This window comes from Lipophrys pholis (genome assembly GCF_963383615.2).
Source record: "Lipophrys pholis genome assembly, chromosome: 1".
Taxonomy (NCBI): domain Eukaryota; kingdom Metazoa; phylum Chordata; class Actinopteri; order Blenniiformes; family Blenniidae; genus Lipophrys; species Lipophrys pholis.
In genome coordinates this window covers 37,420,700-37,446,700 of record NC_137635.1, presented here as the reverse complement: position 1 = coordinate 37,446,700, position 26,001 = coordinate 37,420,700, and the positions used below count along the sequence as shown (strand labels likewise).

At 42.1% G+C, this 26,001-nt stretch overlaps 1 protein-coding gene across 2 annotated transcripts in view; it reads left to right on the top strand.

Annotated features, from left to right (window-relative positions):
- The window catches only part of cdh24b (cadherin 24, type 2b), a 146,233-nt gene that overhangs the window by 101,992 nt on the left and 18,240 nt on the right, over window positions 1-26,001 (top strand). For both annotated transcript variants that reach the window (XM_080485657.1, XM_080485656.1), the window contains 2 exons: window positions 11,687-11,868; window positions 24,442-24,698. In XM_080485657.1, the coding sequence (XP_080341783.1) occupies window positions 11,687-11,868; window positions 24,442-24,698 (439 nt within the window). The remainder of the gene's footprint in view (window positions 1-11,686; window positions 11,869-24,441; window positions 24,699-26,001) is intronic.

Below are 26,001 nucleotides of genomic sequence, written 5' to 3'. Positions count from 1 at the left end.
TCTTAGTCACATCAGTCACTCTTTCAACCAGTCAGCCAGCCTGCCCACCTACTATGGCACTTTATCGCTTTTGGGGGCTTTTCCACCGGAATGAACCAGGTTCTAGTTCGGAGACGGGGTCAGACTTAGCACCAGTTCTTTGTCTTTCTACCGCCAAAGCGCCGGGCTATCACAGGCTAAACAGGTGCTGAGCTGGCCCCACACCGTTGCGGGGCCAGACACGTCATCAGCTGGGGGAGGAGATATCGCTGGAGTTATTGCTCTCTACAAGGCGGAAGAGATTCTGAACCAGCATTTTGAAATCTACAGCAAACACGGAGCCCCGGAGTGGTTATAGAGGAAAAAAATAATAATAACGCGTGGGAACGATATAATAAGTCGCTCCCTCAATTCATAATATGAGGGAACGAGATCATTTAATCCGCGGCTCTCGAGAGAGCTGCAGAGCTCTGGCGCTCCTGCGCTGTCAGTCAGCTGCGTCTGATATATAATTTAGAAGCAGTTTTCCATTGACGTTTTTTTTTCATTTTTCATTGTAACTAACTTCACTTCCATGTCTTGTATCGCGGTATGACTGCAGGCTGAGGTCTGCATGAGGCTGCGTTGCGCTCTACTACGAGCCGCTCCAATATTATTTTCTACCCACAGAACTTTAGAATGAAGCGATACTTTTGGTTCATCAGCAACTAAAAACAAACTACATACTACTGCAAATGAAAACTTGGATTTTTTTGCCATAAAATGAGCTTTTTAATGGCGCTTCATGTGAAAGAGAACTTTAATCAGTGTGTGTTTACATAAGTTGTCACTATAAATGGCTGTAGAGCTGCGTTCTATCATTCTATACCTCCATTCCTCTCTGATGTTGAAGCATTTGATTCAGACATCCAGAAATAAAGTGAAAGGAGCAGAAATTCACTATGTAATACCGAAATATTGAAAAATAAGCCCGAAGCTCATTCATGCATTAATATAATTTTTTTTTTTTATCTATGGCCACTCCGGGGCTCCAGACTAAAGCAAGACGGACGTGAAAAAACACAATAGAACGACGAGGAGACGCAATGTTTTCTCGCTCTTTGGTCTGCATCCGAGGTTCAGGCCAAACTAGATGGAATGACCCGGATGAAACCGATGAATACAGTCCGTCTCCTGGTTCTTGTATGAGCCCTGCCAGCGCTCTGTTGGTGAAATCAGTGACATATCACCTTTTTGGGTGACGCAATGACGTGGCTCTCACTTGGCTCCGGTAACGGTGGAAAAAGAACCGGTTCTTTGGCGGTGCTCATTTAAGAACTGGCCCTGGCACCGGCCCTGAACTAGAACCTGGTTATATTTGGTGAAAAAGCCCTATGTGTCAGGCTGATGCAGAGTCAAGTTATCATAAAGCCTTTTAGCCACTTTTTAGTTGCTTAATATCCCGGGTAGGCTGGAGCTGACAGTCACCTTCTAACCTTGCAAAGGGCAAATGCACAGCAAATGAGTTGCAATGCTAAAGGGAAATTGCTGCACAGAGCTTTAGGATATTCAATATTTATTTGTACATGTATGTCTGGCTTTGTCATGCTGGAACAGAGTCCACTGTTGGTCAGCATTGATCTTAGATACCTGGTTCCCCCCATGCCATCATGCTATGTGAGTACTGGCATTATCTACTGTACATACTAATGGATTGATGGACAGATATTTTCATACACACACACACACACACACACGCTTGGGCACACCCTGCCTTTTCCTCCCACTTCATTTGACATTAGAGCTCGCTAATGGCTAATGGGCTACCTCGCTACACGAGGGAAGTTAAACAGCAGCATGCAGTGCTTTATACTGCTTGCCCTGGAGCCTACAGAGGAAGAGATCTACTCTATTTCATTATTAACCCCATTAGCACTGAGATAGACGGCGTCACTTTCACTTTTTTCTCACTGCATGCAGTTTCATTTTAACCTGGCTTGGAGAGAATAAAAAAAAACAAAAAAAACAGCCTTGGCAGCGAATGCAGGCTCTGTTTTCGCCGCTCCAAACCTGCATCAACTATCACTCCCCCTCTCTGTCTCATGATGATGCTTAAATCACACTCTGCTTGCCTTGATCCTCCGTACCGTCTCTCTGGCCTTTTCCCTTAAGCCCTCTTGGGTATAAGTGCCTGTGTGATGGACTCCCTCTAAACGGATGCAGATTTTATTCAGGCTATTTTCAAAAACCAGCGCGTACACTTTAGCAAGCTAGACATTTTTTTAATGACTCCCCTAACTCGATGCTTTCCACCACCACCAGCACCATCACAAGAAACAAGCCTCCCCTGCCTCAGATAAGATGTGGCATCCTCTTATTTTTTTATTTTTTCCTCACTCAACCCCTTGCTCCCCACCTCCTCTTCCTCTCCCCCGCGAGTGCTTTTTTACAGCACAAGCCATGGTCCACACTTGTCCTGAAAAAGCGGATTCCTGCTGCTTTTTCACCCTCCTATTTCTCCTCCTTTACCGTCTTCGTCCCTCTTGTGTTGCATCTTCCATTTCACATTTATCTGTCCTTTTGCATTAACCCTGCTCTTCTCTTGCAACATCCCAGACCCCCTTCCTCAGTTCACCATTTTAAGCACTTTTTCTGCATTTTAAAACTTGCATTATACTACACGCTTCCTTAATTAACACTCACCACCTGCCATCACGCTTCATTTCTAACTAATCCTCCTGCTGGTATGGTCCCAATTCATCCAGTCACCTGCAAAATCTGCCAGTTCCCAGCCAATTTTACCATCCCTGGGTGAAGCGGATTCTGACAGTGGTCCTGGGCAATCGGAACAAGCACGGAACCAACAAATCAAAAAAAAAAAAAAAAGAAATAAAAGGAGACATGAAGAGGGTGTTCTTTTCTGTGAAGAAGTGCCTAAATACAGCACAGGAGAGCTTTCGATCTTCTCTCCCTGGCACAATTATGGCCAGCTCAGTGGGGAGCACCTACATTAGTGAGACATGATGCATTGAGCCAGTGTGCCCATGCTGTTTCCTCACAGCTTGCTCTAATGGCTTTACCTGTGCGAACAAAGGCAGAGGACAGACTCTATTTTGATTTTTATCAGGGACCTGTGCTGCTTTTTGACGTTCTTTATGTGCAGAATGAGTGGGGATTCTCTCCCTGCCATTCACTTTTTTGTTACCCTCCTCTCGTTCTCCCCTGCTGGATTTCCCTTCTTTTTTGCCTTTCCCTCAGTCCATCACAGGTGGAAATGATGTGACTTGTGTTGCCAGTTGCTCTCCTCTGTGAACAGAAAGCTGATAATGACTAGGTCTAGCCTACTTCACTGACATCACTCCCCCTTTTGTCACTCTCCTCTTGAGTGCTCCCTGTGTGTGACAGGTCTGTATCAGAGAGAGTGTGAATAGAAAACTTCACTGTCCTGGTGTGCATCTGAGACACAACACCCACATTTCTGGACCCTCATGTACCACTTTACCGTACAACAGCACGGATCAATAGAAACCACAGTGTCTGACTTGTAAATAACTTTCCTAATTTGCTGTCTCATTAGCAACAGGCCTGTTTATGTTCAAGTTGTCTTAGTCTCAGCCTTCTGGTGCTGTGTCAGTCCCAGATGGTAGGCAGGGTAGTCACACCACATAAACTGGCATTTAGCATTGATATATTGGCACATGCTGTCCCTTTTTAGTCGACCGACCCCTGTCGGGCCACGTGGGTGTTGGCATACTCTGTTAGCATCAAAGTATATTTACTGAGAAGACTGTTGTTCAGTCATTGCTTTGCAGTATTTTTTTATTTTTTTTATTTTTTTTATTTTTTAATCTCATGCCAGGCGCCAGTTATTCTTGAAGCAGACACCCAAACATTGTATCAATACAGTACGTGATGGCTCCGCATTTACCTTTAATATTTTGGTTTGTATTGTGCTGACGTAACTCCTTATGAAAAAAATAAATAAAAAAAGCCTTTCTCAAAATTTTAAACCTGGCTGCAGCGCTTTGCTCCCATTCAGCCACAAACGCATTAGTGAGGTCAGGCACTGATGGTTTTTGATAAGGCCTGGCTCACAGTCAGTGCTCTAATTCATCCCCAAAGGTGTTGGATCAGGCTCAGGTCAGTGCTTTGGGCAGGCCAGTCAAGTTCTATCACACCGACCTGGGAAAATTATTTTTTGATGGACCTGGCCATGTACAAGAGTGGATTGCTGTGTTCAGACTGGAAATAGACAAGAAAAAAATAAAAAATTTACCTCAAACTCATAAGCTCACCTTTGCCAAGGATAGTACAAGAAACGAATCCACCTCAAATGAATGCTGGTATAGACCCTACAAAGTACATTTTTATGTTCAGAAATGATTCTGTAGCTATAGCATGAATGTGCTTTCCAGAAAATACCTTTGTAATCATTCTTTCATTGTTTCATGTTTTCAATCTTTGTTAAGCAAGGCCAGATAGAAAATATTAGAAGCATCTAATTTTCTACATTGTGCTTTCTGTAATAGAGTGCTACATTTGTGCAGAAGCTAGTTATTCAAGGTTGTGACTCTGGAGATTAGAATGTTCATATTGAGCTTGCAGAGTGCAACAAAGACGCTGTGAGGAAATGTGAACTTCTAATTTGAGCCTACTTCATCGTGAAAATGAGCTGTAAACACAGCAGCAGTGACCTTTTAAGTCCTCATATCAACTTGAAATATCATACGAGCATCCAGCATCACTCCATTGTTGGAATAATGTTTCCGCCTGGCTGATGAACGTTAGTCCAATTTTCACTTCTGTTCCAGCTCTGTTAGGAGTCCTTCACCGCTCCCGAGGGAAATATGTAGTTCTTTACCTGTAAAGTGCTTCACCAGCTAGGTGCTAACTGTGTCTGTCGGCTGTTTGCTCTGGTGCATGTAGGAATCTGCGGGTGTTTAGACCTTTTTCACAGAAAACATCTGTCTGATGCTGCCAAAAATGACACAGTGAGAGTAGGGAGAATGAACTGTAGAGTCGCTCTCCAGACAACTAAACTGATAAGCGGAGAGCTTCAAAGTGGCTTGTTTAACAAATCCTTTTTTTTTCCTTTTTCTGTTCGGCAGCTCCAATTCACTCTTTACAAATTCACTCATTGTATTCTCACTGCAATTTGATACATCATCAGTATAAATATGAATTATTATCAGAAAAGATTAAGAACCTTCCTGCAGGTGGTGAGCCCACGGGAAGGTGACGCCCGGCGTGGGACACGAACCCACTACCCCTGAGATTGTGAGTCTCATGCTCTACCAACTGAGCTAGCCGGGGATTCTCTGGTCAGTTGAACATGTATTGTGGCATACTTCCTGTTGATGCTTTATGCCTTTGAAAATATTATCTTTCGAGTGGTCTCATTCATCATATTCTGATTTGATCATTTGAATTGAACTGATTGGAATTTGGTCTTCAAGCATTAAAATAAGCTTTAAACCGCTATAGGAAATGTCTCGTAACTCAACATGAATGTTAATTTGGAAATTTGTCATTGTTAGACGAAACACGTGTAGCCAAAATGAGAGGTAGCAGTGGATTGTGATGTAGACATGTCAGAATACATTTTTAACTTTTGTAAAAACTTGTTTTTGTGTTTATGGCAGTATGTCGTAGAAACATTATACATAATATTGCCAAATTGTTTCACACTACTACATAAAAGGTTAACAAGCTAAATGTGAAAACGTCCATGTTATATCCCATTTGTTTTGATATTGGTGCAAAGTTTATATATTCTCTCCAAGTAAACACTTTAGGTTCATTAGAAAATACCTGAGTAATGCAATCTTTGCCAAAACTCAAGAATTCATAGTTTAACTGTGACCTATATTTAAATACAATGGTAACTGTTATTTTCTGTAATGCAGTTCTCTGTCAATTCGTTCTACTTATCTATTTTTTCCTGAAGACATCGTCTACAATGGTGCTTTTACAATATAGTAATGTCTTATTATAGTCCTCAACAGCAATTATAATATACAAGCCTGGACAGACAGTAAAGGTCAGCTGCGGGTTGAAAGAGTTTACTCAGGCTGCTCGTGTTGAAATGTAATTGAGAAAGACTGTAGAAGTGTAATTTGTATTAAAACATATTCAGTACTCAATGAACATGTTGCAAATATTTTGAAAAGTGAATTTTTTAAATTTGACTGAACTGTTATTTAACACATTTACTTCATTACGTAAACACGATGTAATGGAAGGCCGATTTGTTTAAAAAATCTTTTTCAGTGTTGCATGTTTTACGCACAACTTGACTTCTCTTATTAGAAATTAATCTTTGAATTTTTTTTTTTAATTTTCAAAATTAAGCAAGGGAGAATTTTTTTTAGTTTTGACTTAATATCATTGTGTTTTCGGTAGGACTGAGGAGCATGTTGCTCTTTACAAATAACCGCACAGTGGGGTTTCATTATGTATATAACCAAAGTTCACTTTGGTGCTTATAGACTTGAGCCCTTTTTAGTGACCTATAATCATTTGATTCATTTTTTTTTTTCCCCCTGAAGGAAACATTAGTCTGTAATTCAAGACTGCTTTAAAAACTGTCATTAGATGCTGTGCATTACCATTTTACACTGTGGGAAACAGTTCTTGGCCGTATCAAGTGGAACACCTTGAGTAAGGAGGAGGAGGGGAACAATGAGGACGAGGAAAAGGCAGTTTTTCCACCAGGGGGTTAAATTAAGTGAAGTTAAAAAAAAAGAAGTAGTTAAAGAGCATTCAGCCTGGAGAGAAGCGTATGCTGATGGGGCCAGTTCGTGGCTCTTTAGAGCCGTACGGCCAGCAGTGAGCTTAATGCTCGTCACAGTTACATTTACTTGAAATGTGTGTAAAGAAAGATCCTGTGATGTTCACTCACAACTCCTTATAGCTCACCTCCACATATTTACTGATTAAAAACAAATATAAAAGTCATCGTAGAATTTGTGCTATTTGTGCTGTTATGTAATCTCCTCTGAGGATAGGTGGGCAAAAATCTTACTCAGCCAGCGAGGGAAATCATTTCTGGATTTCAGACAAACAAAAAAAAAGAAAAAGAAAATGATTCAAGTTAATGAGGTAGACATGATGGTGATCATTACTGAGAAAGGAAGTTATTGAGGACCGCCGCTTATAGAAAAACGGAAATTGTTTGATTAGCAGCACAAAATATTTTGTTCACCTTCCATCTATCTGGGTTGTTTTTAGAGTTTCTTGGGCATTACAGCAATAACAAGGTAATTCTTGATGTGAAGGTCGTTTTCAAATGACACGGGTGCAAATCTTTCTTTTTCCTTCTCTGATTGATTGCTGTGCTTGCCTGTTATACTTCTGATACATGATCTTAGGTTATGCTCTTCCCATGTGATTCACTTCAAATTAGAATATCCCCAAGTGTAGCTCATTGTACAGATGGGTGACACTGACAGGATGGCTCCTTGTTCTGTCACTTCTCATTTGTAGAAACACTCAATTTCTGTTGGAAAACGAGTTTCCATCTCTCCCTATAGACAACAAAGTAATTAAGTAGGAGTGACTTCAAGAGAAATGGGAAATTAATCAAAGACTGTACTTATCAGAACCACATGTTGAAAATCACAATTAGCTGCTTTGCCAGTTTTTGAAGTTTTAATAATTTATATTAAATTGCGCGTGAATATAATCATCTTCCTATTCTTCTACAATAACAGTTTCTCCTGTGGGCACATACTACTTTAAAACTCGCAGCTTGTATGCGAATTTATATTATTGCCTGTCACAGTTTTGTTATTTCGATAAAGTGTTAAAAACGTTTTACATTTCCATAGAAACTGACCTGAACAAACCAAATAACAGGATCAAGTTAGTGTTTCTCCATTTGAACACTAAAGCGGCAGCCCCCAAAAAATGACATTGTAAAGTGTGATATTTGCATGCTCAACAGATGCTGCATGGAAATGTAGTCCTCCAGTCAGTATAAGTGCTGTGCAATTCCCTGCAAATCTAAATTGTAGTAGTGGCGGAGATCTACAGAAAGTTCCTAGAAGCACAGTTTAAACAAAGCTCTCCTCTGTTTTCAAGCTGCCTACCTCAATCACTTTCTTTGTCAGTGTGAATGCGAACCATTACTCAGCAGTCTGCCTCTAACTCCACTTCTGTAACTACACAGGGGCCCTGAGCTACTGTTGTGGATAGAATCTAAGTATTATAGGGCCAGATTGTGCTTCCTGCATCAGTGTAGTGTTGTAGTTGTCCAATGCATGAGTGGATTCTGCTGCTGCACTCTAAATTAAAATCTATGCTTTGGACTCCTCTCTCGAGCTGTGCTCAGCAAGAGAGGACCTCCTATGACCTCAAATGAGAATATCCTCTGGAGGTACAAGGAAAACCTTGAGGATCTCCTGAACCCAGGGGACATGCCTCGCTTACATGAGGCAGGGTTTGGGGATTCTGGGGTGTCCTCGTCTATTTTTTATTGTGGAGGCAACCAGGGCATTGGTGGCAAGACCCCAGGAGTGGATGAGATATGCCCAGAGACACTTGAGGCCCTGGATATTGAGGGCTGTCTGGCTTGGGTGCTGGCAGACTGGGAGTGGTGGTCCCCATTTGCGGTCTGCATAGTGTGTGTTTTGTAGACTTGGAGAAGACCTGTCACCCTCTGTCCCTCTGCGATGTCTTGTGTGAGGTGCTTGAGGAATATAGAGTACCTGAACCGCTGCGGCACAGCGTCTGGTCTTTGTACTTCTGGTGTGAGAGCTGCGTCCACATACTTGGCATTAATTGTGGGTGCTGGACCCCACCAAGGTTGTACATTGATGAACAGGATGTAGAGGTGCAGCCAAAGCCAGGAGGGAATGTGGGGGAGCCTGAGGATGGCATCTCTGCTCAGCTCTCTGTTTACTGGTCAGGCTACATCCCCAACCTCACATTATGGTCATGGTCATGAACTTTATAACCAAGGTCATAAGGGTCATAATTGTGGGTTCAAGTGGCTAAAAATAGGTAATCTCCACAGGGTGGCAGGCATCACTCTTCACGACAGAGTGAGGACTTCTTGTGGCTGTGTGTTCTCGAGTCTTGGGGCTGGAGGAAGTTTTCTGAGCTGTCTGGGATTCTTTGCTCTCTGTTTTGCCACTGTGAAGCCATATGAAGTAAGTAGGAATGAAGATAGCTTGGACTTTTATTAGCACATTGTAACAAGCATGAACATGGATTGATGGGTTGCTTTAACATCTGAGCGCTCACTTTTAATTTGTTTTCGTCTACCTATAGTTTCTTGACCCACGCTTTGGTTTCAGTGAATACCAACAAAGTATTGAGAAATCTTGGGATGAAATGAATGATTTGAACTGAGCAGTGCTCTTATTCCAGCTGTCATGGTCACAAATCTCTGGGAAGAGAGAAACACTTTTGTGGAAAATGTTTATGTACCTAAGATAACAAATACCCAATTCGTGCTTTTATTACTTTTTTTTTTTTTAATGGAATTCAATTATTCTTAACTGTACACTATTAATATCATTATTCATGAGGTAGGCAGGGAGCCCTGACAGCCTTGGCCAAGGGCCCACACTGGGAAATTCTGAACTGTATGATTAATACCAAACTGGTGTTTTTCTTCTCAGTACAAGAGTTATGCTGGCTCAAACATCATACATTTATGTGTTAGTTGTTAGCTAACATGGATGAGAATAAATCATCAGAAATTGATCAAATGCTACTCCAAGTTGAAGGTAATACCTTTCAAAAAGTGATATATGCAGAGGATTTGGGAACTGCGGCACCACCTTCCCACTGCCAGCCGATAATCAGCCTCTACACAACATCGAAGCTCCTGTGAAGCATTACTGTGGTTTAGATGAGCAAGCATATGGATCATTACATGATTGGGGCCTAGAACGGAATAATGAGGAGCATTAGAGGTGCAAAGTACCCATTGCTGTTTGATAGAGCGGTCACTTGAAAAGGTACAACCACATAAGACTCAGGCCACTGCTTTCGGCAAATATATGTCGTACCTGCAGGTTTTCAAAGCAAGGGTTCATATTTGTTTGGCTGATATGACAATTTATTTAGTCTGTGTAGCCTTAAGAATATCAAAACCGGCAGATGATTTCTTTTCACCTGTTTTGATTCTGAAAAAGCATTTTGACATTGCTTTTCGACATTTGAACTAGCAAATAGAAATACTAAAGTAATGTAATGAAAATATTTGAAATTCAAATGAGGAACAGAATTTTTTTTAGGAATCTAGAAGAGGGGAGACTGCAATATTTCTAAAATCTCAGCTGTAATCTTAATGGAATAGCCTCAACATAAAACCAGCCAGATAAATGGAAATGACAAAAACAGGAAGGAACTGTTCCAAAAAAAAGGGCCTTTAACTACTTTCCAAAAAGCATTCATGCATGTTTTGATACACACTAACGAAATGTTGCCTTGTCAATCCAAATACCACAACAGAAAATGCTCATTGACAACCTGCGTTGTTTTCAAAGTTGGAAGATTTGTTTGCGAGAGAGAGGTTTGTGTTTTTGAAACTGCAATATCACTAATTACTGGTAGAGAAGAACACCTTGAAGGTTCGACATCATAAGACAACAATCAAACACACTGAACGATAACTTTGGGTGCCAATACCACTTTAATGTGTGAACTGTGATCCTGATCCGCAAAGTGAAATAATCTCCCAGTTTGTTTCGCTGTGATGTTGTCAGATTTACAGAATTCATCTGACTGTGTGTTGGCCCAGATACTGTCTAGTTGAAGTGCCGGCTATCTTTTATTCTGTCAAGCCAATGTGTTTGTGTGATGTTGTTCTCGCTCATGTTTACAGGTCTATCTGATTGCCTTAGCTTTAGCTGAGTAGATAACGGCTCTGTTTGAATGAGTCTGTCTGTTCTGTGTGTGCGAGCCAAATAGTGATATCCCCCCCCCACCCCCCACACCGCTCAATTTCTAGCTTTCCCTACCACACTCACTCCTATCAGTGCAACTGTTGGCGTTTTGTGTGTGTGAATGTGTGGGGAGGGTCTCTGTGTGTGTACTCCATACTTTTATCACATGGGTGCATCGGATATATCAGAAGACGGATGTGTTATGTGTCCTTTTGTATATAAGTTGCAAAGCCAGCAAAACAACTCGTGATGCGCTGCTTTAATGAGCCCTCCTAAAAAAGTAAATCAGCATGTTTAGACCGGATGGCAGCACAACTGAAAGAGACTGTTACCTTGATTAATATCTGCTAACAGGAAGGACGAAGCGACAATTTAGAAACTGAAAAGCAGATGTTTGTGTTGAGTGCTTGGCTCAGTACAGTTGCTTCAACTGGTGTGAGGCGAACAGGACAGCTTCTTTCAAACGTAATCGTTTCTTTCTCCTTTGTTCCCCCTGTTTGGGTATTCTGGTCTCTTTCAATTTAGTTATTTTTGCACCAGGTATTCTTCCCACATTTTACCTTTTAATAATGTCTGACTGCTGAGTGCTCAAAAGCTCTTTCTGCCTCTCTGCACCTTTATATCTGTCCTTCATCCTCTCGTTTCTGTTAAATTAAATACTGCCTTATCTGTATTAAATGTTGTGAATATCTGTTCGGCACAGGTGGCAAACAGCAATTTAAAAACAGTTCAAAAGACACAACTAAGTGTTTAACTGACAAATAAAGCGTATCAGCACTAATGAAATGACAGAGTTTCCCTAATAGTGTTTCATCATGTGACTCTTTTAGGTATGTGGTCCTTTTCTGTTTCCGAGCTGGCCATTCCCGGTGCTGAGATAGGACGCATCTCAGCCACTGATGCTGACCTCGGCGAGAACGGCAAGCTGGAGTATACCATCCTAGAGGGGGAGACTGGCGACACGTTCAATATCACCGGAGTAAACCAGGAGGCGGTCATCACGCTCAACAAGGTAAGGCAATGGTGGACAGATGGAAGGAGGGGTGAATCAAGCGTGTGCAGGAGGGAGGGTTCGAATTGAAGGTTACGAGTGATGGTGGTAGAAGGAGGAGTTGAACAAAGCTTGCCCGAGGAGGGAGGGGTAAGAGAGCACCTACAGGAGTGAGTCAGTTTGGAAAGGCGGAAAGAGGAAGGGCAGACAAGAGATGGGGAACAGATGATGAGGGGGAGGAGAGGCGATGACACAGGTAATGTGGGCAAGTCTTCAGAGAGGAGTTTTGTCTGTGAGTCAAAGCGTAGCTACCAGCAGGCTGTCGAAGCCCATTAACCTGGAATTACCCAGCAGTACACAAAGGTAGTGTAAAAGCCTGTAAGATTTTACATGGCTCATCAATGTTCAGCTTTTCAGACACAATTCTAGAACAGCTGATCTGTATTCATGTTAATGTTCCTCCTTGTTTGGCTCCCATCTGATGAGTGTTTTAATGGCGTCCTGACAAACAAATTTCCTGCTTGATTCACTTGCTGTGAACCAGCCTCCTTTTTTTTTTTTTTTATCAATTTCTCCATCTGTTTACAGCAAACATTATGGAACAGTCGTACGAAACTCAATCAAAGCATGACGCATTCAAATGCAAATTATTTGCAGTGGCTGATTATGAATTGAAGTTCCCAGCCTTTGGACCAATGTTGATGTGTTTTGACTGCTGCCTTTTACCAAAGTTTTGTCCATGCAGAGTGTTTGGATGTGCAGAAAGATCAACCAGGCTATGCCTTTTCAATCTGAGTGCAGGTGGTTAATAGATCCTTTGAGAGTAGTGTTGGATTATTTCAATTTCAAACAGCCCTTCTTTTAGCTGCTTGCCATCTCCAATAATCACATTCTCATAAAGATGCGTGTGCATGGTGGGGGTGATGAGCGCTGGCACCTGCTCATTATCTGTATAGCTTGTTAAAGCACATATGTGTCCGTATGGGACTGGGGAGCCCTGCGCTCACATATAGTGTTCACTTAATGAGGAGGGCCCTGTGTGGGAGATATGCTGCTTTCATTCTAAATGAGCTGTTCAGAATTGCCTGTGACACGTCAATGAAAATACAGGTGTCTCTTTTAATGCTGTCAGCCATTGTCTGATCTTTGGGTTGTCACTGAGAGGGTCTGCTCATGTGGTTGTTTGTGCAGCCCGTGTCATTTGCCCTCCACAATAATATATCAATGAGACTGCAACAATATAAAACGTATGAACATACTTGTGTGTAAGCCATTGTAGGAGTGTATGAGGATGCTTGTCATGTGGTTTCTCATAATAAATCCCATGATAAGACCATATTGAGCAATGAGCTGATCATACTTGTTACCCAAATCCTACTGAAGGCAAAAATAATGAGCTATACACTGGCCTTGGTGGCCCCATATGACCACATGTTGTAATTTCAACATAATCCCATATGTACTATCGTCGGTCTAAATCATTGCATCATTGCCTAAATATTATTAATTTGGCTGATATTATTTACTGCATTATTGTTAAAATAATTTTCACCCCTCATACTGCATGTATGAAAAGACCTTGGGGAAGCCAACAAACAAATATTTCTCTCACTATTTTGAGTGTTTCCCATTGTTAAAGAATGCCTGTACCCTTTCAATTAAATATAGATCCCAGTATGATTTTCATTGTGAATTCATTTCTGCTATGGTTTAAGCACACGGGTGGCAAATCAGTACCTCTACCTGCTACATTGAGGACAATTAGATTAACCTCACATATTCAGCCATCACCATTTCAGTTTGACTGCTTCTACTAAATCGGACAATAGCGGCAAGACCAAACAGCACAGCACTGCTCAGGGGCAATATATCGGTTTTAAGACAAACAAAAAAGTACAACGTAATGCTGTGAAAGAGGAGATTTATCGGATAACAAATTAACTACATAAATGATATGAAATAAACTGAAAATTAGGATTAATTGTTATTATTTGCTTGACAATTCTTTTTATAATCAATTAAATTTGCATCATTGCTGAAATTCTGCATGAAATACCAAGGGGCAATATATGTTTTATATATATATATATATATATATATATATATAACTGTATGTTACTGGCATTACATTGCATTTCTCCAGCTAAATGGCCCTCTTATACTCCAAGTATATATAGTCCAAGTAGAGACACATATCCTATAAATGAGCTAGACTCAGCACTCAACGCTCATCATAACAGACTCACTGTACATCGAGAGCTGTAACCTGGCAGTTTTTAATCTTTCGGATAACTTGAAGTTGAATGTTCCAAACTCCCTGGCTCATAAAATCCTGCTGACAACTTATTATAAATGCACATTGAGCATCTTGAAATGTTAAGAGATGTATTGTTTTGAGGAAACATTGAAAAAAAAACTTGAGTTTGGCCTCAAAAATGTTGCTATTTGCATCTTAAATACACAAGTGACTTGGTTGGTACAGTCATGATACAGGTGTGTGTGTGTGTGTCTGTGTGTCTGTGTGTCTGTGTGTGTGTGAATTATCAATGTGTCAGCCTTGGGTTTGTAGGACTCGTTAAAAACAATCCACACCTAGAGGTAGTGTGTAGAGCAGGATTTCCAAGCCTGCCACGAGCTCCTTTGAAGAGAAGCAGAGGTAGGGAGAGAACTGGATACGGTAAGAGATGCAAGGAGGAGAAGAAATCGAAGGCGAGGACATAAGAATGAGGGGAAAGGAGTGTGGATGAAGAAGGGGAGAAAAGATGGGCGCACTGAGGGAGGGAGTGTTAAAATGAGGTCCTGTGAGGCAGTGACAGCAGAGAGTGCAGTGTAACCAGGACGTGAGTGTAAGAAGGAACCATAGAGAGACGTGCAATAAGACAGGGAGAGAGATGCCAAGACAGCAAGAGCTGCGGAATCAGTGACAGTCATAAAGACGAATTAGCACAGCTCGAGAGTAAGAAATACCCACCTAGAAAGACGAGCTGGCAAAAAAATAGGAGGGGGGAGGGAAAGTAGTGGTAAAATGGATCAAAAATAACTTGCAGAGAGAATGGAGACAGCATGGCAACAACAAGACAGAAAGAAGAACGGGGAGGCCAGGCTGGCAAACTGCTGTGTCTAAACGGAGAATCGATCAGTTCAACATCCCGGATTTCAGGTGAAACAGTCGGGGAAAGGACATGTAAATAAATATAGTGAACACTTCCCACCCACAACATTCCTCCCAAACATCGAGGCGCAGTGTTCTTAGAGACACTAAACAAAAACGTACAATTAGTATTTCAGCATGGCCTCCTTCATGCCGCTTTGTGCTGCTTTAATCCCCCAACAAAGACGCCAAGAGAGGCAGAGAAAGATCAGGATAGGATCGTTGCTACGTGTGAGACATTAAATCAAAACTGGAGAATCGCAGGTTACATGTGGATTCATTTGGTGACTGGGAGAAAAATGGAGAATTGCACATTATATATTGACAGGATGCTTCAACGTATGTTTCCCGAGTCAATACCAAAGTAGCCTAAGCAACGCTGGGATTTTCCAGTGATGGCGGGTGTGTTTAAAGTAAAAACTCTTCAGAGGAACTGAACGGTAGAAGTGAGCTTGTGGTCTGAGGTTTGAAGGCTCAAATGCTCTGCTGACAGATTAACAATCTTTCTTTCTTTCTCTCTTTCTTTCTTCAATATTATGCAGGTGTTCAGGGAATCCACACACGACTTCTAAAAACATGCAAGATAGGCTACAACGCTAATGGAATTAAAACAAACAAAGCGTAAAATTAGTGCTGAGCTCCCCCCTCGGTTTCCACTCCATTGAACAAAGAAAAAAAAAGAAATTAAATCACCGTCCTCCTTTCTATGTGTAAGTGTGAACACAAGCATGCATATGTTCAGGTTGCGTTAATAATGACTCGCATGCCCTGATGTCCGTTTTGTGGAGTCCCACAGTTTTCACACTGTGAAGAATTTCTAAAAGGGGAATGAGTTGATCCGTGCGCCTTTGGAAGGAGGCGTTGATGCACAGTCGGCCTTGACCTTGCTGGTCATCCTTCTGCGGTGGGGCGGACCTGTTTAAACGCTGATCTACTACTCACATTACCACACACACATGCTCACACAGGCAAGTAATGCGCAGAAAGAGAGGCACACCTACACAAGGACCAATAAACCATAAGGATGGATCTGTACAGAGGCAAGCATCGATATACAACACTTGACCTCGCAGCTCCCTGCGTTTAACTGCAGGGAATAAGGGAAAAGAGCTACGTGGAGGTGCAATCGCTCCTCTGAGGAGACGACGAAGAGCGATGTGGTATTCGTCTTTACCTCAGAAGGACGTGTCAGATGGGAGGTGGGTGGGAGCTGCAGGAGGGTTAACAGCAGATTAAGAAGGAATAGAGTCAAGAGGGAAGGAGCTGGTGGAAGGATTTGGGAGATCGCTGAGAATATGTGATAGCAAAATGGAGAAGAAGAAGAGGAATGCTTACAGAAAAAAGAAATTAAGAAGAGGAGCATATGTGCAGAGACAAGAGGAGAACATGGTTTTGCCATGAACGGGTGAGGGTTAGACAGGGACACGTGAGAGAAGCTGGGTCATTAACAGCCTCCCAGTCTGGGGTGTTGAGTGAAGCCGCCTGCTGCTTATCACTGCTTATTTACTGTCAGTCCCACAGAGACCCCCAGCAATAAAAAGATTTCTCTCCTCCCCCTAGTTTCCCCTTCCTCTATCGCCATCCATCCCATTACCCCTCTTCCCCTTTTCTCATCATAGGCCGCTGTCTCCCCACATTTTGTGGCCACCCTTCCTCTCCCTCTCTCTGACACACATATATGCAGTGCAATGAGATGGCTTGAGATGGGGTGCAAAAAGCACACACATCTACTCGCATCCCCGCCGCACTCACTGGCTCCCTCCCGTCGTCCTCACGCTGTTTTCTGTCTGGAGGCCATGTCAGAGAGTGCGTTGTTTGTCTGCGGCTGTGACTCAGCCCAGGTCCTCCTCATTTGCAGTCATGCACACACATAAAAAGCCACGCATATCCCAGCAGAAAGCGCCACATATTAATACACACATCAACAATCCATTCACTCGTTTGAAATTAATTTGCTCTTTCCAGCTTCCCGTGCTTTCTCCACTCCAGTCTTTAAAGTGTTCCTTTTTGCTCCAAGACTGTCCAGCACCGCTGCCCTCCCGTTATGTACTTATTACACATTGCTCTTAATGAATGTACACATTGTTGCTAATAGATTTTTGATACAGCATGTGGACAAGGCCACAGTGTAAGTAGCAGGTAATTGAAGAATTAGCATATCACTCTCCAGCAAAGTGTCTTCTTGACATTGCTCTGCAGCAGTGCCCCCTAATGGCAAGAGGGTAACGTTTGTCGGCGCTGTAACTGGTGACTGCTGGTTAGGGTTCCCTTGAAATCAATCCACTAATCACAATCTAATCATCTGCTACACCATAAAGCAATTAAATCAGGAGGGAAAGACACATATAATCATGTCAGGAGCTGATGAAGGCAGCGCGCTACATATAATTCAGGCTTGTGATGAGACACTCATCGTATTTTCACATGGTTGGGTTATTTATTTTTTTCAGATGTGTTCACTCCCACAGCAATAGGGGAAAAAAAACCAAACAAACTTTGTCAACAAACTAGGATAATGTTCTGTTTTCAAAACACCTCATTACAGATGGATACTGTATCCAGTACAATGTGTACAACAAAGTAGGATCACTAGATGCAACACTATTCATACCACAACATCATTAAACAAATCTGGTGGTATCCCAATTCAGGAGGTTCCCTTTTGAGGTGTGTTTTCCCGGCGCTGTGAGTTGTGTAAGCCTGCTATTTTGTGAGCCTTTCATTCCTCTTACCTGGGGGACAAGCGAGCTCACGCGCGTGTCAGTTTGTCGTTATTATTTCCATATGCTCTCACTTAAAACGGCTGGCTAATCCTCGGTCACACGCCAGCAGCGCGCCCAGGATTATCTGTGTTTGTTTTCTCACGCAGAGGAGAGATTGTGTTAATCTCCTCAGAGGGAGAAAAAAAAAAAAAAAAAAAAAGGGCGAGAGAGATGGAGAGAAAGAGAAAAAGAAGGAGAGAGAGAGAACCCAATGTCTTGCTCAAAAGTTTGAAAAAAAAAGGAAGACACAAGACCTCTGAGAGGGAAATAAGACAGAGACAAGAGACAAGTGACAGAGGGAAAGGGAAGGCGGCGGAGGCAGAACAAAGTCAAAAGGGAGATTTAGTGGAGTCTTTGTTCTCTCGGCTCTGCAGTTGTGCTTGTTGGCAGAAATGTCCAAAGCTGCGTTTGTCATCAGACAAATGTGATGTATGATCTTGATTTCGAATGCAGAAAAATCAAAAAGGATGTCAAGCTGCCAAGGACATCGGGGCGCTAAACACACGCGCGCAGGCACATCGAGGATTGTACATACCCACCGCGCTGGAAACACACGTCCTGCAGGCGACCATACGTATGGACGGCCTCACCTTCGTTAACGCTCATTTGGAGAGTTTTTATATTTTCACTCAGTCACAGTACAGCCGGGGAGACTCGCCACCTCTGTGATTTGAAGGCTCACGATGTACAGTCACTGTATATGACACACACACACACACACACACACACACACACACACACACACACACACACACACACACACACACACACACACACACACACACACACACACACACACACACACACACCCCTCTTCTCAGTCGAGCGTGGCGCCTATGGGTCGGCCTCTTTGAGGAGAGATGTATTATGTATTGCCAGTCTAGCATGCAGGTTAGCTAATTAATTTCTGCTAACTCTGAAGCAAATTTAAAAGGGAAATTGTATAGAAATTTGAATTTCAAAAAGGACTGTTGGAGCACCACCATGCAGGACACACGAAGGTTACACTTGTAGAGTGTGTGGGCGTGGAAGCGAAGGGCTCTTTTAAGTGGAGGTGAGAAGTGTGAATGCGTGTGTGCAAGCCACAGCGTTAGAGTTCTTTTTATTTGGTTTCTTCTTCCTTCCTGTCTTTTTAATTAGCTGATGAGTAGCTTTAAAATGTCAGAGTCATAAATAATACCTTAAATGCCATCATGATAATGCTTCTTTTGTCCAAGGTAAAGTCCAAATTAAAAAAGAAAAAAAAAGATAATGACAGTAAAGTAAGTGATTGTTCTCTGCTTGACAAATGACTGCATTTATCCGTTGATCATCCATCTATAGCCACTTTCCTAATTTATGGTCTGTTGGTGCTGGATCCTCTCTTGCACACCTTAAGTTAATTTAGGTTCATGAATGAACACAATCGGCATGTTTTTAAGTTGTGGTAGGAAACTGATGTACCAAGAGGGAGCACAGAATCAACCTGCAAACCCCACATAGACGCGCATTTTAGAGTTCCCGATTAACGCCAAAGGGAGAATACTGCAATGCAGAGAGAACATGCAAACTCCACAAAGAAGAGGCCCCCCTCATCATGATGTGAGAACCAACCACTGCACCACTGCGACTCCTGATAAAGGACCACAATGGTTCAATTTTAAGTTGTTATAAACTATAACAATTGACATTAAGCTGTTGGAGATGAATGTAGTATGGCCAAACAACTGTTTGTAGAGTCCCTTATTTATTACCAATTAATCTCTGCTCCATTATTCAAAGCCTTTCTGGAGACAATCCAGTAATTATGTCCCATGCCACCTAAAAAAAAACCAGTTTCTTATGTGGCATTGCCATTGTCCTCTGCAGGCATTTTAGGTAGTTTATAGCCAAGATGTTTAGATTCTGATCCCTCTCACACTTGGAGGAGTCTTATCGATCCTAAATCCAAGCTGTGGCAGGGCAGCAACCTCCAGCTTGAAGCCAAAGATATAAAGCAGTGCTGTATTTTCAGTGAGAGGAACAGATGGGCTGGCTCTCACACAATGCTGTTCTCAACATCATGGAGTTAGTCTGGGATTGCACGAAGAGACAGAAGATACAAGTTCTGCAAGATGCTTGGAGCGGCCCTGATACCAACTAAAAACTGTTACGGTCGAAATACTGCCACGGTAAAGGTAAAGGGTGGTCCAACTACATATTGATTTGCTTCACACTATGTGTGACATTATTCTTTAATTATCTTGAAATTCTAACTTTATTTTCAGTGCCTAAAACTTTTCTACATCCCTAAATATGTATGTAGACAGACTCCCAGCCGTGTCTACGGTAGGGGTGTGATTTGGAGTGTGCAGTTTAGTGGAAGTGTTAAGTGCAGGAAAACGACTTTGGCCACCCGAGAGACAGCATTGTGTGACAATATATGAATCAATAGGGTAAACAGCACATCTTCTTACATTTATGCCCTCCTGATAATTCAAATGTATGGTTTTTTTTTGTTTGTTTCTTTGTTTTAATCTTTAATTCATCCTAAAAACGTATGCAAGCTACTTTGACTCTTTAGAAAGAAAATCCTGCAATGTCCGAACAGATGGTGTTGCAGGAGGCTTGGATGGGCATCGTTTTGTTGTGGCTCAGTGGCTTTTTAACTTCCAACTGTTCCTTTTTTTAGTGTTTGTTGGGGTTACTTGTGTTGCCGCCCTGTGGCACTTTATCGTCATTAATCGTGCACATTGCTTAATCTCGCTTGCCTCCAGTTAAAAAGTGATCACACCATGCGGAGTGTATTTCCTTCCATACTTCCCACACTTCAATAATTTCATCATCAATGCTTTGCACTCATAATGAATACCGATGTCTATTGATCAGTTTTACAATGTCCGGAGAAAAACGATCTGCCCTGATGACCGTTTACCATTTGCGTCTCCGCTTCCCTCTCGCTCTGCGTTGCAGCTGCTACAGCCTTGTGAAATCAGCACCAAGCTATCGCTTCAAACAAGGCTAAGTCACAGTCTTAACCTACAGTGACAGTGAAAATCTGGGGAAAAGCGAAATCAATGTTAGTGTGTTTAATTTCAGCTGGTTAGGAAGACGTTTGGCGTTTTGCCGAGGACATTCAAGCATTTAGCGAATGTAGTTTATGTAACTGCTGTGCTATAAATTCTCCCGGTTGCTAGGCACGACAAAATTGCAGTTTGAAAGAGAACATAATTCCTTGGCTCGAATCAAGTTCATTTAGTCATTGGAGTTTTGAAGATGTGTGTGGCATCTCATGCAGCCTCACAGGTCCACTGACATTGCTGCGATGTCTGCGTGTGCGTGCGTGTGCGTGCGCGTGCGTGCGTGTGCGTGCGTGTGTGTGTGTGTGTGTGTGTGTGTGTGTGTGTGTGTGTGTGTGTGTGTGTGAGCCAACAGAGCACTTGGGTGAACATGAACGGGGAATTTTTCACGAGACAGAAAAACACAAAGGAGAAGAATGGTCGGGCCTCTGTGTGATAAGTGCTCCCTGCGAGGACGTATGAGGGAGAAGAATGAACGTGTGTGTTGTGGTTTTGTCAGAGCTGCCGCACTGTCTCATGCACACGCTGGCGGAGAAAAAGCCAAACTAGGTAGAGGCGGGTGAGTTGGGGATTGTGTGATGAAGTGTGTGAGGTGGCAGAGGAGGGGGAGCAGAGTGATAGAGTGCTGGATGAAGGGAGGGTGGGTGTGGGGGGGGGGGGGGGGTGATGAGTGTGTGCTCACAGTGTAAGTGACACCTCTCCTCCTCAGACAGATTGTCTCTCTCTCTTCGTAATAGGGACCCAGTTAGAGCACCTTCTCCCCTCCATCCACCCCAATCCCCCCGTCACCCCCCCAACAGGCACTTCGTCTCAATCTCCATCTCTCTATACTTTCCGATAGCTCAGCTTGTTTATATATTTTCGTGGCAGATATTCAACAGATTCCCTGCATTTCAATGCCTTGCAATTCACCCATTTTTATGCATAATTTTTAATCAATCTGTGCATCTTTCTAAAACTGCTGATTTTCTGTAAAGCAGCTCACGCTGGTTTACAGCTCAGACAAGTGGTAGAAAACAGATCACAAAGGAAGAAGAGAGGAGCTATCAATACTCTCTCTCTCTCCTGGTGGGATCCTCCAAAGGATTTTTTTTCACCCCCGTTTGAATGTGACAGCAAAAATTGTAAATACCCCGAGAGCTCATTTATGCTCTGTCCAACGTGCGTTTCTGTGCCAGCCAATCATTCTGAAATTATTCATACTCACTTGAAGGACACACCAACGGAGGATCTGAGGACATGCAGGCTCAAACGAACCACTTGTTCTTGGACACACGACTCCCACACACACTAAACCTCAAACATTCATTCTGGACCAAAAACACAAACACATTTCTGTTCTGGAATTTAATCAACAGCAGGTGTATGTCGGGACGCGTGTGTGAGACGGTGGATGTACGTGATTACTTGTGTGCGCCTGTGCCCTCGCCGACAATCATCCCAGCAAACCAGATCAGACGCTATCTCTCTGGTAGGAGATGACATGCGATCGCACGGAGACCTCAGACAAACAGGCTTCATAACTTCTCTGTTGTAAACAATCACCAGGGCCTGAACCTCTATCCCAAATTAAATCTCTTGAACCTGTGTAGATACACGGATACGATGGAATTTCTAATGGTCTTCATGGCCTGATATGAGTCTCCGTGGAGATAATAGCGTCTCCATGGTGATCCAGACGTTGTAAACAAGGGAGGATTTCCATGACGGGACACTGTTGGAGTGGTGACATTTTTACTGGAGGTGTCCGTTTCAAAAATGCTCAAAACAAGAGACCCTACATGGGATAGAAAATGAGGTTTTTATCATTCAAATCAGGATTATAAAAAGTTTGCTGTCTCATTAACTCTTTCACTTCCAGATTGACTGAATATATTTAAATGTTATGGCTGTAGAATTGTACCACACATACAATTGGTATTGATATGCAGGATTTTTTTAAGTTTTTTGATGTAAAAACAAGTTTTGAAAATGGCGACATGCTGGTGAAACTTGTTGAGGACTGAGAGGTCACCGTAATGATTTAATGAGTACATGTGAGTACACATTCCAGTACAAATGGCATCATTGATTATTAAGAAGGTTTGGGTATGAGAGGTACAATGCCAGTCCTTGATGACAACATAAGAGTAAAAGAGGTTTTTTTTTTTTTTTTAAAGATATTTATCTGTATGAATCAAATAGAATTTTGGACTTAATGTGAAGTGTCAGTACTTCATTCAAGAACTTTCTAACCAATAAGATAACAATCTAGAAGTACACCAGGAATAGTGTAGAAGGCATTACACATTTAAAGCTTTTACATTCTGAAATATTTATGCTATATAAGGTCCACGGTGTTTGTTGATGTTAGTTGTGATTGTAAGCTGTGCATATGAAAATTTCTGCCTCAGAAGAAAATACAGAAATTTTTTTTTTTTTTTCTTTATAACATTTTTTCTTAACTCCCCGGGGAGGAAAAGACCTGATAATATCATGATATATTAAATGTCACTGACTTACTCTCTCAATAAATTATGACTGCTGGTAAAAAAAAAGAAGGGAAAAGAGAGATTGGTTTTGTTTTCCATCAGGGAGAAATCTAATATTTATGGGCTTAATCTGTTTGCATCCCAGCGATACAAGACAGCAGACAATTTGCACCGCGGAGTTGAAGGTGAACTTCAGCCCTACTGTATATTTTCTAAAAACAAGTTTTACTCCCACATTTCACAAGGTCTGAAAGTACTCCTACTTACATTTTCTGCAACATAATAACAAAGCAAACTACCTGCCAGGTTCCCACCAACACGGTTTCCAGTGTTTTTGCATTCGCCGCCGTGGAAAACAACACTAGAAGTGAATGAAATATTCATTGCCACTACCCCAGCACTCGCTGCACATGCATAGGTCTACCTGTGCTACGGGAAGATAGCAATGCTCATCTGTGGCTATATGACTCCCGCCGATTCACCATAATCCATCCAACTTTCTGCCAGTAAACTCCACAGTTACATTAACACATGAAGAAAAGGCAAACCTCACCTCCGAGTAGTGTCAAACCCAACCTTCACCACGGGAGCTCCGAAGAATCCTTTCAAGCCTTTCAGCGATGGGAATCTCATTGGCAATGCTGTAACATCAGCACCTCATGACTGCCATTTCCTACTTTGCACAAAACACATCATCCGAACATCCACCCACAAACATGCCTTCAAAGTATCACTTCAAAAACCCCAAATGTCACAACATGTAAAGTAACCGTGACATTCCCCATATCAAATTATTCTCAACTGATTTTGTGTGTGTGTGTGTGTCCATTTTTCCAACCTTCGTGGGCTGTTATCTTTTGGAATAATTCATTATTTGCCATCGCTCAGCTTTTGATATGTAATTTAGGAGTCATTTGTGGAAAATTTTGTGTGAGAATTAGTCTAAATGAAAGCACAAAAACAAAATATTGGATCCGATGTTTGCAGCAGTGACATTTGCATAATTTCCTGCTGTTCAAAAGTGTCACCATTACTCATTCCACAGTATGTAAATGCCTAAACCTCACTTTGATGACAATACACATCTACATCAAGGCTTTTTTATTTATTTATTTTTTTAAACCAATGTGGTGTTACACTGCTAACGCACCTTCTTCCACTGTCCTCCTCAGGCTGTGGACTATGAGAGTAGGAGCTCCTACTCCTTTTCTGTGGAGGTGCTTAACCCCATTGTGGACCCACGCTTCCTCCGTCGTGGCCCCTTTAAAGACCGTGCTTCCATCCGAGTGGCGGTCTTGGACGCTGATGAGCCACCGAGGTTTTCTCGGGCCCGATACCACATGGATGTGTCTGAAAACTGTCCACCAGCCTGCACTGTGGGTCGGGTCAGCGCCGTAGATCCTGATACCGGTCTGACCAACAATATCAGGTAGGTTTATCATTCCTCTTTTAAAGCTTGTTTTGGTTGTTTCAATCCACGGTGAAGATTGCGGAAAACATCATCACTGTTTTTGACAGCGGAGCAAACTCCAAAACCTTTTTTTTTCTGTACTCTTAAGTGATCTTTCTTACATCCAGAGTAGCTCTCTCCTTGGGGTGCAAATCATTAGAGCCCCGTCAATATCATGACACTCAAGTCACAATATTACTACAATTTTAAAACATTTTGTGATGATGAATGTTGCAATTTATTGCTTTTTTTTTTCTTCCAGCTGCAAACTATGCCCCCCAAAGGAAAACTTTGTCAACATCCATTTAATGTCATAAAATCAAGCTTTCAATCTGTTCATCTCACTTCAGTCATTTTTATGAAGGCAAAATAAGATTGTAAAGCTGACAGCCACTCCAAAGCTCTCATTAAAATTATTGTAAATGTAGTAGGCACCTGACTATTCATTAAATCCATGTTGTTGTTTTTTTTGTTTTTTTTTAATGAATTACATTTTATAGATTCAAATTAAAATCCATTCAGGAAGACATTTTTTTTTCCGCGCAAAATATTACAACTGCTTTAGTTCAGTTCTCCCCCCTTTACTGCTGATTTCCTCTGCTCTTGTTGAGTGGGACCAAAGCGTGATATCAATGCTGTCACAGAATCCCTGGAAAACATATTTCAAGTATTCACTTGTTATTAAAAATAAATGAATAGTTGGCAGGTGAATCTTCAAAAAAAAAAGAAAGAAAAAAAGAGGAGTAATGAGACGTGGGACAAATTAATCCTTGGTATTTCTTTATTGTTGTATTTTCCCAGCACAAGCGTTTTTATGAAAAAGGATGCACAATTCAATTCAAACCGAGCTGCTGCGATAAACGAAACTAGACGCAACTGTAAAAGCTGACCAAATAAATATAAGCCAAACAAAGTCCCACGGCGTGTTCCTCTGAGCCGGACAGTCGCCACAGACGCTTGTGGGTTCCAGGCTTTCGCTTGTGTTTGCAGAAGGTTTTGTCTCCTACAGTTTGAGGAGAGGGGGGCAATTTGTCTTGAGAAACCACAGAGAAGCGTGTCCCAATTAAAAGTAAAAGTGAGTGTATGGGGAGCAATGATAGTTGGTATATTCGCTGAGATATTCAGATAATCGGTAGCACTTCAAAAGAGATCCTATCAGCTGCGATAATCTCGCTATATTAATTCTTTGGCCATTTGAATGCCGACTTCTTATCGCTTCCTTGCACACTTGCCCTGTCTGCTTCTTTCACTCTGCACCCCACTGCCATCCCTGCATGCGTCT